The 13,452-nt window shown below is 35.5% G+C and overlaps 1 protein-coding gene across 7 annotated transcripts in view; it reads left to right on the top strand.

The window, feature by feature from the left end:
• The window catches only part of ASCC3 (activating signal cointegrator 1 complex subunit 3), a 264,221-nt gene that overhangs the window by 222,166 nt on the left and 28,603 nt on the right, over window positions 1-13,452 (top strand). For 6 of the 7 annotated variants that reach the window (XM_084776925.1, XM_084776929.1, XM_084776927.1 and 3 more), the window contains one exon: window positions 6,002-6,226. The exons of the other annotated variant lie outside the window; for it this stretch is intronic. In XM_084776925.1, the coding sequence (XP_084633051.1) occupies window positions 6,002-6,226 (225 nt within the window). The remainder of the gene's footprint in view (window positions 1-6,001; window positions 6,227-13,452) is intronic. 7 annotated transcript variants of the gene reach the window in all.

Genomic DNA, 13,452 nt, shown 5'->3' with positions numbered 1-13,452 from the left:
TTTGAGACTACCAAGGGATAGTTTTCCATTTAGATTTTTTTTAACTTTTCTTCACAGTTTTATATAGTTTTCATTATATGGATTTTACATATTTGGTACTTTCATTTGTTGACATTTCTCATAATTTATGCCTTTAGAATTTTTCAGTTTCTAAATTTAATTCTGTAAATCCAAATGCAAATGTTGTAGCTCATTATTTTGGCTGTTAGGTTTTCTATATTGATGATCAAATAAAGGCAGTCTTGGTTCTTTCTTTTCAATCTCCATGCCTTTTTATTGCTTGGTGTCACTGTCTGGAACCATTGTAACAATGATGAAAGAAGCATTACAACATAAAGCAAACTTCCCTGTCTTTTTTATCTCTGGGTGAGTACACTCAGTGAGTCACTATTGAGAGTTAGGATGTAACTGTAGACTTCTGAGATTTCATTTATAGTATTGAAAAAGTATCTTTTCCTAGGTTTGTTGAGAGTGTGTTTGTTAGGGTGGATGTCGGACTTAATGGTTTGTTTGTTTGTTTGTTTTTTTCCTATACATCAATTGACATGATTTTATGTTTTTTTCTTTGCAAGTTTCTTAATAAGGTTACTTATATCAATTGATTTTTAGAGCTATTTAATCATACCTTCTGGAAATAAATCTCACTTGATCATTGTGTATTATTATCTTATACAAATGTCTTAATTTTGTTTGTTTACGTGTTAGTGTGTATATGAGTATATTACACAATGCACATGTAGATGTCAGAAGAGAACTTCTAGAATGTAATATCACCTGCTATGTGTTCAGACAGGATCTTTCTTATTGTTTTGTTTTCCATATTCCAGATTACCCAAACCAAAAGTTTCCAAGTGGTTTTCTTTTAGAACCTCCTAGTTGACTCTAGGAGTGCTGGGATTATAAATCACATCTTAAATTCATGTGGATTTGGGGATCGAAGTTTAATAGTCAGGCTTATGAGACAAGTACTTATGCCTTCTTGATTTTGTAAATTCCATCTACTATGATTTTGTTTACACTTTTGCCTGTTTGTGAACAATATTAGTATAGATATTGTGGTGGTGTTCTTCTTTAGTATAATTGCCCTATATGGGTGCAAGGACAATGCTCATAATATAGAATTGTTTGAGAAATTTATATAGAACTGGTTTTAGATAGTTTTTAGTAAAAATTCCATCACAGTACAAAGTTTTTATTGCAAATTCAACATACTTAATACAAATGGGGATTTTTCAAGATATCAATTCCTCTATGGACTTGGTTCTATGTATCTGTCAAAGACGGACATTTTATTTATGTTTACATTTGTAGACAGTAAGTTGTTCGTATTTTTTCTTATTACCAGTTTTGAATTTGTAAAATGTGTAGGCTCTATCCCCAGGCCTGACACTGATGTGTGCCTTCTCTCCTTCTCTCCTGGTATCCTCTGGTCTGCACAAGCTGAAGTGTCCTAAGTTGCCCTCATCCCAGAAATGAGTTCTCAGTCCTGCCAATTTTTCTGTCGTGACAATTTCCTATTTCAGTAACCTCACTTTAATTTTTTATCCTTTTCTTTCATGTTATTTGAATTTCATTTAATTTTTTATTTCTTTAAGTAGCTTGAGGTCATTAATTTGAGACATTTTTTCAGTTTTAACATAGGTATCAATTTTATACATATATTCACTATGTATGTTCTAGTAACAGCCTGCAAAATCAGATACACTGCATTTCTGTTTTCATCCATTTCAAAGTAATTTCTGAATATTGTGGCATTTTCCAGAGACATGCTTGTTACCAAGTTCTCATTTAGTTTTCATTTGGTTGTAATATAATCTGGAACTCGTTTGTAGCAAATAATATGATCTGTCTTGGTAAATGTTTCTTGTGTGCTTGAGAATAATGTGTTTTATAATGTTGGGTGGAGTCAGTTTGGCAGTGTTCAATGCTGTTGTATCCTCAATCATTCTTATATTTAAGATTTTATCAGTTTATTGAAAGATAGATATTAAGTCTTCCTTTCTACACTTTTGATTTTTCAGTTTCTATACTATACCAACTTTTTAGTTTCTCATATTCCTAGAGCATTTTATGTGGTTGATTCTGTTACTTTTATAAAATATAAAATATTCTTTGGAGTCAGCCACCACTTCTCATCCCTGGCATTTAATAAAGTCATCCCATTTAGAGATAAGTTCTCCAAGGTCTCTGACTCGGTATGTGTCTAGTTGTGTGTCTTTATGTTAATTTCCATCTGCTGCAAGATGTTTTCCTGATGGGAGCTGGGTGATGCAGTGATCAATACTGGATGTAGCAGTATATCTTTAGAGTCTTTTTATTGTTGTGTTCATTTAGTAGAACAGTGGTAGATTTTATCCTAAGGCTCATGACCCGTTTAGTCTCATGTTCCTCCCCTCATGAACAGTGTAAGGTTTGGGTTCTATCTCATAGACGGGGCCTTAAATCCAATATGAAAGTGGTTGATTTCTACCATCAACATTTGTGCCACTATTGCTTAGCTATATCTTGGAGACATGTTGCTGTGATAAGGGTTCATAGCTAAGTGATACTGATTACTTTTCTCTTCTGATAGCACATATATATGTTCAGCAGCTAAGAAATGTATTATAACCCTAACTATTACCACGGAAACAGAAAAACATAAGTTATAACCAGCAAATCAACCTAGAAAATAATCTAAGAAACATGATTTGGACCCCTCTCCAAAAAAAACTAAAGGAAAAAAAAAGAATCAAAGAATAAATGGGGTATATAACGTATGTTTTCATATGAGAAAAATATAGATTTCTAGAAGACACCAAGATTACACATTTAAACCTAAAGCATATCAACAATCATGTTACATATAAATGTTTTAAAGAACCATAATCAAAGTCAAGGATTACTTGCATAATAAACCTGACTCGTGTTAATTCTTTATCAGTTTCCATAGATGGTTATTTTCTCTGTTATAGGCCCTGTTTTTCTGCTTTATTTTTTGTGGCTAGTAATCATTAATTATATGCAAATTTTACCATCAAGAATTTTTTTAAACCTGTAAATATTTCTGAGCTTTGTTCTGGAATTCAGTTTATTTATTTGGAAGCATGTGATCCATTTACATGTTGCCTTTATGATCTTTTTTTTGGGGGGAGGGACAAATCCAGAGTAGCATTCACCCCACTGTATAGACCTCAGACAAGACCATCTCCACTCAGTACCCTATAATCCACGATTTTTTTCTTGTTCTTTGTAACTGGAATAAGAATTAGTCTAAACACTATTTCAGTGCTAGACACTGGTCCTTGTAAAGTCTTTCTGTTTTTTAATGATTTTTTTCGCCCTATTTTAGGCAACTTCCTAACATGTATGCTCTAGACAAGTGGCTCTCAACCTTCCTAATACTGCAACTCTGTAATACAGTTCTGCATGTTTTGGTGATATAACCATGAAATTATTTTTGTTGCTACTTCACAATTGTAAATCTATTCCTGTTGTGAATAGCAATGGAAATATCTGTGGATTTCAGTGGTCCTAAGTGACCCCTTTGAAAGGGTTGTTTGACCCCCAAAAGGAGTCACAACACAGAAGTTCAGAACTGCTGTTCTAGACAGTATTCTAATGAAGACTCAAAGAGGAGGTCCTGCAGATTTCTAGAGCCATGTGCACATGTTCTCCATGCCCTCCACCCTTGATCTGTAGCAATCTTCTCTAGTACAGATACATAAACTTTGGCCACCTTCATATCTGGATTTACAACTCCATGTCAAATCAGGAGTCATCCAGGTCCACTTGGATTGTGCCTTTCTGTACTACATCCTAGAATGTCTCCTTACTGTAAGCTAGGCAATACTAAGGCTTACCTAGTTTGTTTCCTAAATCTTAAGCTTTCCATATTTTATAGCCAGTACCTTCAGAGTCAAAGCTTCAAATGTTTTGTCCTTTCTCTTTTAACCAAATGTTACCAAACCGTTTATAACATTAATCTTTCGCTAATGCTATAGATAGCGTTGAATAGATGGTGTTGAACTTTCATAGCAGTAGCAGTTGGCTGAATCTCAACCACATTTTTGGAAAAATAAGATTTCTCTTTTACAAAAATATTCTAAGAAAGTAGATAAATCTGGTTTTATTGTATTTCTTTTTTAAACATGTACATTTATATAATTACACATAAATAAGATAAACTACATACAGCAGGAAGAGCCACAAAACAATCAGGAATTATATAAGTGTTACATTCGTAGTGATTTGGCTATTTTTATTTGGCAAACTTGAGGAAAAGACTTTTCCTATCTTGGTGAGTCTAAAATTTTGAATGAAAATCAATATCATAGCTCATCTCTAATTGACTTAAAACATATATCTAGACCTAAAAACATCTTAACCCCTAAACAGCTAAGCTTAATTGTAACACTAAACTAGCTGGTCTTCAACCCCATCAGAGACTTGTGAACCGGAAGTGCAGGTTAATAGCTTCCAAAATAAAAAATAAATGACAAAGATGGTTTGCTACCTGAACAGTCACCCATAACTCTCTATAATGTTGGAGCATCATCTTCAGCCTTCTGTACCAATATATATGACAGACATATTTGCGAGGTAGGAACTATTGAGGACTTGCTTATTACCCTGTCTTGGCAGAGTTTGACCATTGATCCTGCCTGTATCCATGCTTGCCCATTTTTAGGCAGAATTCTGTCTGTGTCAGAAGCAAGGACATTTTTCCCAGTGGCTTGTTTGCCAAATTTGAAGGCATCTCTATAAGGAGGTTCTTTGATGCTTATTGTCTTCTTTGAGGTAGGTTGGGTATTGTCAAGAGTTAACCTGTCTTGTTATCACACAATCTTTAAAATAACAAAAAATATCTTTAAATGTCATATTCTGTAGGTCTCTGAGGTTTCTGAAGACCTTATCTATTTTACCTTGTCTATCTATAGAATCATATTAATCTGTTAAACCTAGGATGTATATTCTTGTGCTAGAACTATACTAGTAATTGACATAACCATAATTTGGGCAACTATTAACTTGTATTATTTAATTATCCTCAACAGCCTACAAAATATTAGAAGTAAGCCTTGTATTATAGTTTAGTTGTATGGGTACAATACTTCATATTAGAGTGTGTGTGTATATATATATATATATATATATATATATATATATATATATATAGTGAAGAATAATCTCAAATTTGAATTCTACACCAATGTATCAAAATTATTTTTATTTTGCATCAATATGCAAAGTTCTATACCAGTGAATTAAAAATAACCTTGTGAGTAATGATTAAGGTATTAAGTTGAGGAGTAGATTCAATAATCTACTTTTTGTCCTATCATACCTATATATTTCTATATTCCCCCTTCTTTCTTTTCAACTCTATCTCTAAACCTAATAAAGAATGATAAGGGAAAAAAGAGACATCCCTAAGTACAACCTTGATTTCTCTCTGAATAAGACCATTAATAACGTATAACCAACTCTCAGTGAAAATAAACCTATTTAGCCCAAGAAAATAGCCAGAAACCTACCCAAACCCCCCTTAAGGGAAGTGTAGGCGTTGCTCTCTTAAGGCTTCTTCTGGCTGATTTAGGATGAATAATATACCTTTATAGGGCCTTAATAATGTTGGGAGAAATGGTTAAACAAGCTAGGAATAGCATTTGTGGTCATGTTTCTAAATGTTGAGAAATTCCATTCTTAATTAAAGTCCTGTATGGAACAGTCTAAATTGCTGGAGCCATTAGGATCAGAAGCTTTCTTAGTAGCTGTTCTGGGAGCTGTCCTATGTAACACTTACATAATTTATGGTTTAATAAACCTTGTTTTAATTATAAGTAAGTAATGAATAATAATCACAGCAAGGGATATAGCTCAGAAGTACAGAGCTTGGCATGTGCAATACCCTGGGTTCAATTCTCAGACCACAAAATATCAGTGAGAAGTATTTTAGTTATTGTGCTTTTGATCATTAAGTTGAAATTTGTCTTTTTGTTTTTGTTTTTGTTTTTTGCAGGATGCAGAAGAATACACAGACTTGCCAGTACGACACAATGAGGACCATACGAATAACGAATTGGCCAAATGTCTTCCCATTGAATTAAATCCCCATTCATTTGACAGCCCTCACACCAAAGCACATCTCTTGCTTCAGGCACATCTTAGCCGAGCCATGCTGCCCTGCCCAGATTATGACACTGATACCAAAACAGTCTTAGACCAAGCTCTCAGAGTATGTCAGGTATGGCAGTCTTTCTTATATCTATATTTTAGTTTTATTACATTTAAGACATTTTCATCCTAAAATTGTTCAGAAACCATGAGGTGAATGAGATCAATACTTTTCTAAGAAAAAACAGATATAAATACATTATAAAGCCAAATTCAGCCAGGTATAGTGGCACATGCCTTTAATCCCAACACTCAGGAGGCAAAGGCAGGCTGATCTCTATGAGGACAGCCTGGTCTACAAAGCAAGTTCCAAGACAGCCAGAGATTTTATACTGAGAATAACAACAACAACAACAACAATGCCAATTTCAGTCACATTTAACCAGAATGTTTTGATTTGAGAGTGAAGTATGTGCCAGGAACATTTGTATGCATTGCACATATAATAATAAAACAGAAAAATCCATATTTTAATGACTCAAGATGGCAAAGGCTGACAATTAAAACTGTAAAAAAGGCCTGTGTCCTAGCAAACATCTATGATCCCACCTCTTAGGAAGCAGAGACAGGAGAATTGTGAGTTTGATGCCAGCCTGAGCTATATGCCAAGTGGAAGTCTACCTTGGCTGCTTATTGAAACTGTGTTTCTAAAAACTAAAATAGTGGAAGGAAGATGAAGTCATAGAGATTTGGGGGGTGAAGAGTGTATGCTCTGGATACAGAGCTGTTATTGAAGCTGTCCTGTAGGAAGCCTCCTAGTCTCCTCAAAGAAAATCAAGTTGTCTATTGAAGAAAGGGGGGGGTGGAAACAGTGAAAAGAGATGGTTAGAAATAGCACAAAATGAGGTAGAAGTGGAAGGTATGGAGAAAATTCTAGACTTTTCTTTCTCTAAAGAAAGAAAGCTTTGGAACACTGGTTTATTGGTTATGTTATTAATACCTAACAATATTCTCAGAATGTAAATTTTTACTTGAAGATAACAGTAATAATCTTATATGTTAACATACTTTTTATAAAAAGCAAATACTTTCTAAACCCACAAATAATAGTGAAAACTATGGCCATCTTACATTTTGCAAAATGTTTTGATATCCACCTAGACTTTGCAGTCAATATAAAGTGTTTGTTGTAATGTTTTATTGAAATATATGAAGAAACCCTACCCTTACCCTTGTAATGCAATCTAAATGGAGGAATAATCCTTAATGGTCCTTGAGTAGCTCTTTTAAAGAGCTGGCTGAATATGGCAGGAGAGTGGCCAAGTGTTTAGTGGGCATGAGAAACTGGAGATGATTCAGGGCTTCTCCAGCACAGCTAGACAATGGAAGCTTCCCTTGAGTAAGGAAACCACAGGAGAATATATTTTGATTAAGGATGTATACTGACAAAATTGAATTATGAGAGATCTTGACTTTCTACACTTTACACTTTTTATCATTCCTGTAATTTTTTTCAAGGTATTTTTAAAGGTGCATTAAGTCTATCTGAAGATTAAGTAGAAGAACATTCTTTAAAATAGTAAAGGTTCAAGAATAGCCTAGCACCTTTCATGTAACTGTAATTTATAACAGTTCCACTGATAAATTTTGTATATATGGAAAATATATAGCTACTTCTAGGAAAAAAATCTAAAGTTTCTCCACTGAGAGATTTTACAACCCCCATATATGGGTAACAGGTTTACTATGCTTTTCATTTACTGCTTTAGGATTTTCTAAAATGTTTGACTGTTTTATAAAGAAACTCTTATCATTTTAATTATTCTTTGGTTGTTTCTTGGAGTTTTTGTTGCTGCTGCTGCTGCTGCTGCTGCTGCTGCTGCTGCTGCTGCTGTTCCTGTTGCTGTTGTTGCTGCTGTTGTTTTGACAGTTCTGTCTATATAGCCTTGGCCATCCTGGAACTCCCTGTGTAGACCAGGCTGGCCTTGAACTCTACATCTGGCTCCTCCTCTGGCTCTGCCTCCTGTAATTAAAAGCATGTGACACCACACCTAACACATTTTTTATTATTCAGAAGTAGCTACCATGTAAAACAAAGTAACCAGAGGATATCAGAAATTCAGAGGGAATAATGCTCTACCACAAAAGTGTTTTGGACACACTTTTGTAGCTAACACTTGTTCTTCCTCTCTAGACAGATGATTTACCATTCTTCGTTAGCAGTGCTTTATAGGCTTAAAGTTCTGAGTTTTCCTATGTGGCCCTGGATAGTCACTTGTATTTGCTATGGCATTTTTCCATCCTTTCCACAATGACAGTTAATGAACACTGGGGTCAGGAAAGCTTGCCTGAAAGGTGCAAAATGAAGTAAATTTTTAGTTTTACAAATAAATTGGTGAACATTATTGTCTATTTTATATATTTATTCCCATTACATCTCAGTTGTTATCCCTTAGCTCTTATCTTCCTGTTCTCACCCTCCTTCCCTCTTCTGTCCTATTCCCCTCCCCTAGCCCTTTGACAAGGGGAGTGGAGGGGCTCCTCCCTGACTCTCTGGCCACAGCCTATCAGGTCTCATCAGTATAGCCTGCTTCCCCTTCTTCTGTGTGCCCTCAAGACCATCCTGCCAAGGAGCATTGATCAAATCAAATCATGGGAACAGAGTGTATGTCAGAGGGTCAGCAGCAGTTTCCCTTCCCACACATGGAGAAATAGCTGTCCATCAGCTACATCTGAACAGGGGGTCTAGGCTCACTGCATGCATTGTCCTTGGTACATCAATTTGTACAGGCACTCATGAGTCCAGATCTGCAGGCCTTGATGGCCTCCCTGTAGAGCTCCTGACCCCTTCTGGGTCCTTCCATTTCCCCAGTCTTCCATACATCTCTCAGCACCCCGCCCAGAGTCTGGCTTTAAGTCTCAGTATCTTTCTTCTGTCCTGATCCACTGCTGGGTAGAGTCTCTCAGAAGACATCTATGTTGGGCTAATATCCACTTATGAGTATATGCCATGCCTGTCTTTCTAGGTCTGGGTTACCTCATTCAGGATGATCATTTCTAGTTCCATCCATTTGCCTGCAAATTTCAGGATTGTATAAATGCACCACAATTTCTCTATAATTCTTCAGTTGAGGGACATCTAAGTTGTTTCCAGATTCTGTCTATTACAAATAAAGCTAATATGAAGATAGTTGAGCAAATATCCTTGTTGTATGGTAGAGCGTCTTTTGGGCAAATACCCAAGCTATATCCCAAGAGAGATATAGCTGTGTCTTGAGGTTAAAATATTCCCAATTTTCTGAGAAAGTGCCAAATTGATTTCTAAAGTGGTTGTACTAGTTTGCACTCCCACCAGCAATGGAGGAGTGATCCCCTTTCTCCACATCCTCACCATGATGTGCTGTCACTTAAGTGTAAGATAGAATCTCAGAGTTGTTTTGATTTTCATTTCCCTGATAACTAAGGACATTGAGCATTTCTTTTAGTGTTTCTTGGCCATTCGACATTCATCTTTTGAAAACTGTCTGTTTAGATTTATATCCCATTTTTTAATTTGATTATTTGGTTTGTTGGTGTTTAATTTCTTGTATTTTTTTTATATTTTTTGGATATTAGCCCTTTGTCAGATGTAGGCTTGGTGAAGATCTTTTCCCAGTCTGCAGATCTTTTATTGTACAGGATTGATTTAGCTATTCTGGGTTTTTTGTTTTTCCATATTAACTTGAGAATTACTCTCTCAAAGTCTGTAAAAAAAAAAAATGTGTATGTATTTTGGTAGGGTTTACAATGAATCTGTAGATTGCTTTTGGTAAGATGACCATTTTTACTATATTGATTTTCCCAATCCACGAGCATGGGAGATCTTTCCATCTTCTGGTATCTTCTTCAGTTTCCTTCTTCAGAGGCTTGAAGTGTTTTTCTTAGAGATCTTTAACTTCCGTGGTTAAAATTTCATAAAGATACTTTAGATTATTTGAGGCTATTGTGAATGGTGTAGATTCCTTAATTTATTTCTCAGCTTATTTGTCAATTTTATACAGGAGGGCTACTGACTATTTTGAGTTGATTTTATATCCAGCCACTTCGCCGAAGGTGTTTATCAGCTGTAGGAGGTCTTTGGTAGAATTTTTGGGGTCACTTATGTATATTATCGTATCATCCATGAATAGTGATACTTTGACTTCTTCCTTTCCAATTTGGATCTCCTCGATCTCCTTTAGTTACTTATTGCTCTAACTAGAACTTCAAGTATGTTAAAGCATGTATCACCTAATGTGTCTGTAGTTTTTCTTTATTGTAAATGATTAGTTTTCATGTCCTTAAATGCTTTGCTTGGTCTTCTATAAACTCCTCATCAGCTTCATACCCAGAGTCTTTTCATTCCTGTCATTGCTTTGCAATGCTATGATAAAAGTAAACCAGGAAAGGAAAAGAACATCATCTAGTCAAGTTGCTAATGTTCCTGTGATTGGTCAACAATTCTAATTTTTCTCTGTTTTTCTGCTTGACGCATGAAGGGTATTCTGACTCTTAGAAAGCACTGGTTCAAGCCACTTTCCAATCTGTAGCCCTTCTATCTGTTTGAAAATTATATTGCTGCTTACATAGAATCCAAACGTGATCATACAGTCTATGGTTCAGACTTGGTGTCAGGACTTAGTACCTATTGTAAATTTCCTCTACTCCCCTGCTGCCTTGAGCAAGTGGCTTAACCACTGGTATCTCTGTCAAAATAGCACAAGTGTAGCCTTCCTAATAAATATAAAGTAAAACAACATAAAGGCTCAAGGAAATTGGTGTAATTTAATATTCTTAATCTTAGTATTCTAAGATGCCTCTCCATTATCATAGTAATTTATGACTAAGGGGATATTTTTATTCCTTTTATTTCATAGAAGCATATGCTCTATTTGAACCATCCTGGAGATTATGAAAACTATAGCCTGGATTAGCAATGCTGTGGGCAGTTTTGCACCAAAGGAAAATAGAGTTGCAATAATAGAAATTATTCTGGCTTAAAGCCAGAAAGTATAATTCAACCTAGCTTTTTATCATATTGTTACAAATTATATGTCAAGGTCATTCTGTATGCATGTAAATTTGTTTTTTGTTGAGTTGGGAAATTTATCATAGGGTTTTTTTTAATATTTTACTATTACTGACATTTCCATTTCTAGCCATCACAAGAAAAGTAAAAATTATTGTACATACTCCAGTTTTTAAAAATAGCTTAAAAGATTCGTGTAACCACAAGTTTTTCTATGCCCACCCCAGTTCTGAATAATGACACAGAGATCTCTAAAGTGTATTATAAGCTTAGGACACTGTAGCTGGTCAAATGCTCAGCTATTCTGACTCAATACTCATCTGGCCTGCATCCCACCATGTGGCTCATTTCTTGCTGTTAGTCTCGGTTTTTGCACCTACTTCTTCATTCATATCCTGATTGCAACCTCGCCTTTTTCTCTCGAATTCCCACCTGGGACCCGCTCTCTCTCTGCCCAGAAGTCCTGCCTCCAAATCCTGTCTCAGTTTATTGACCATCAGATTTTTATTAAAACCAATCAGAAGATGATAGACAACAGTGTTTACAAAACATTGAGACAGGAGATGCTTCATAACAATGACAGTGCCAAAGACCAGCCTGTACTCAACTCTGTGGGCACAGAAATCAGCATTTGAATACACAGTGCACAAAAACATCACTCCTCCATATTGTAATTTCTGAATTGTATAATTATGGAATCAATTGGCCCTGGGCCTCACCTTTCAAAACTTTCTTGATCATCTCAACTATAAAATATAGTAAATGATATTGAGAAACTGTTCTTGAGCAGTTTCCTGCTCTGTGCTATAATTGATGTACTCAAAAGTCACACACTGTTGAAGAAAACTGATTTTTCCCTCCTAGCAGCTAGCTATCAATTGTCAGTAGCTTCTTGGTTAGGGATAGGGACTTTCTGCCTATTTCTCCTTCTCCATGCTGGGATTTTCTCTAGTTTGAACAGCAGTTCTTACATATGTGAGCTCATATGAGATTCAAACCTGTTGTTTTTGAAAAATACCATTTCCTTGGAGTAATCTCTCACTACTGGCTCTTAAAATCTTTCAGCCTCCTCTTCTGCATAGATCCATGAACCTTGAAAGGGGAGGAGTATAATACAAATATCCCATTTAGGGCTGAGTGCTCCAAAGACTGTCACTCTATGTTCTGTGTTGTTCAATTGTAGATCTCTATGTTAATTGCCAGCTGATACAAGAAGCTTCCCTGATGAGGATTTACCATACTCTGCTCTATGGGTATAGCATTATGTCATTAGGAGTCATGCCAGTATTGTGTGTATCTCTCACAGTCAGGTAACCACTGTAGCTTGTAGGGTCTGTAGTTGGGTGAGATCTATGATTATGTTTCTCTTCTAATAGCATGTATATCACGTTCCAGCACATTAATGTTTGTCAGCAGGGGTGAATCTTCTAAGTTATATCTTCTATAGAGTTTTAGCAATGGGCTGTGGAAGGTAACCAATAGCATTGTCAATAGCCTATGATGTTTTGTTGATAGTCTGGGACCCCTTTGGCCAATGATTCAAAAAGAAGCAACCAATTCTTAGTATGGGGAGTTTTATTTGGTATTATATGTTGTCTAGTTGGGGCATTGTTGCCCCCATTATACAATAAATCCATTTAAATTCCATATATAATGGTAGGTTTACATGCAGCTTTTCAAAAGGTTCAGTTTTCTTTCCCCATATTCCTCTACCCTGCCCTCTGTTACTCTCTCCAGTTAATCTGCTGCTTCTAATATCTCCTTTATCCCTTTATAACACTAAAGTCTATTTTTTCTTCTTTGGAAGAGCTTCTCCTCCTGGCCCCTTACTACCTACATTCATTGAGAGTGAATTAAACATACATATCTAAAGATTAAAAGCTAACATCCACATGTAAGAAAACATGCAATATTTCTTTGTGTGTCTGTGTTACTTAGGATGATTATTGTTTCCACCTTCATCCATTAACCTGCATATTTCATAGTTTCATTCCTAATATCTGAATAATATTCCACTGTGAAAATGTACTACGTTTTTATTATCTATTCATCAGTTTATATATATATATATAGGCTGTTTCCAATTCCTGAATTGCTGAGTGGAGCAGCAATGAGCATGGATGAGCAAGTACGTCTGTAGTAGGATGTAGTAGATGCTCAAGAGTGATACAGCTGGATCTTGTGGTAAATCAGTTTTTAGATTTAAAAAATTTAATTTTAACTAAGTGCATAGAGGAAGGAAGCATGTAGTTGTATTAGAATGGCATTCCCTTCTTTAGAAACATTTCTTGAACTTGCAAAAACACATC

This window comes from Acomys minous (genome assembly GCF_964271855.1).
Source record: "Acomys minous genome assembly, chromosome: 3".
NCBI lineage: Eukaryota > Metazoa > Chordata > Mammalia > Rodentia > Muridae > Acomys > Acomys minous.
The sequence above is the reverse complement of the archived record's forward strand: the minus strand, read 5'-3'. Positions and strand labels throughout refer to the sequence as shown.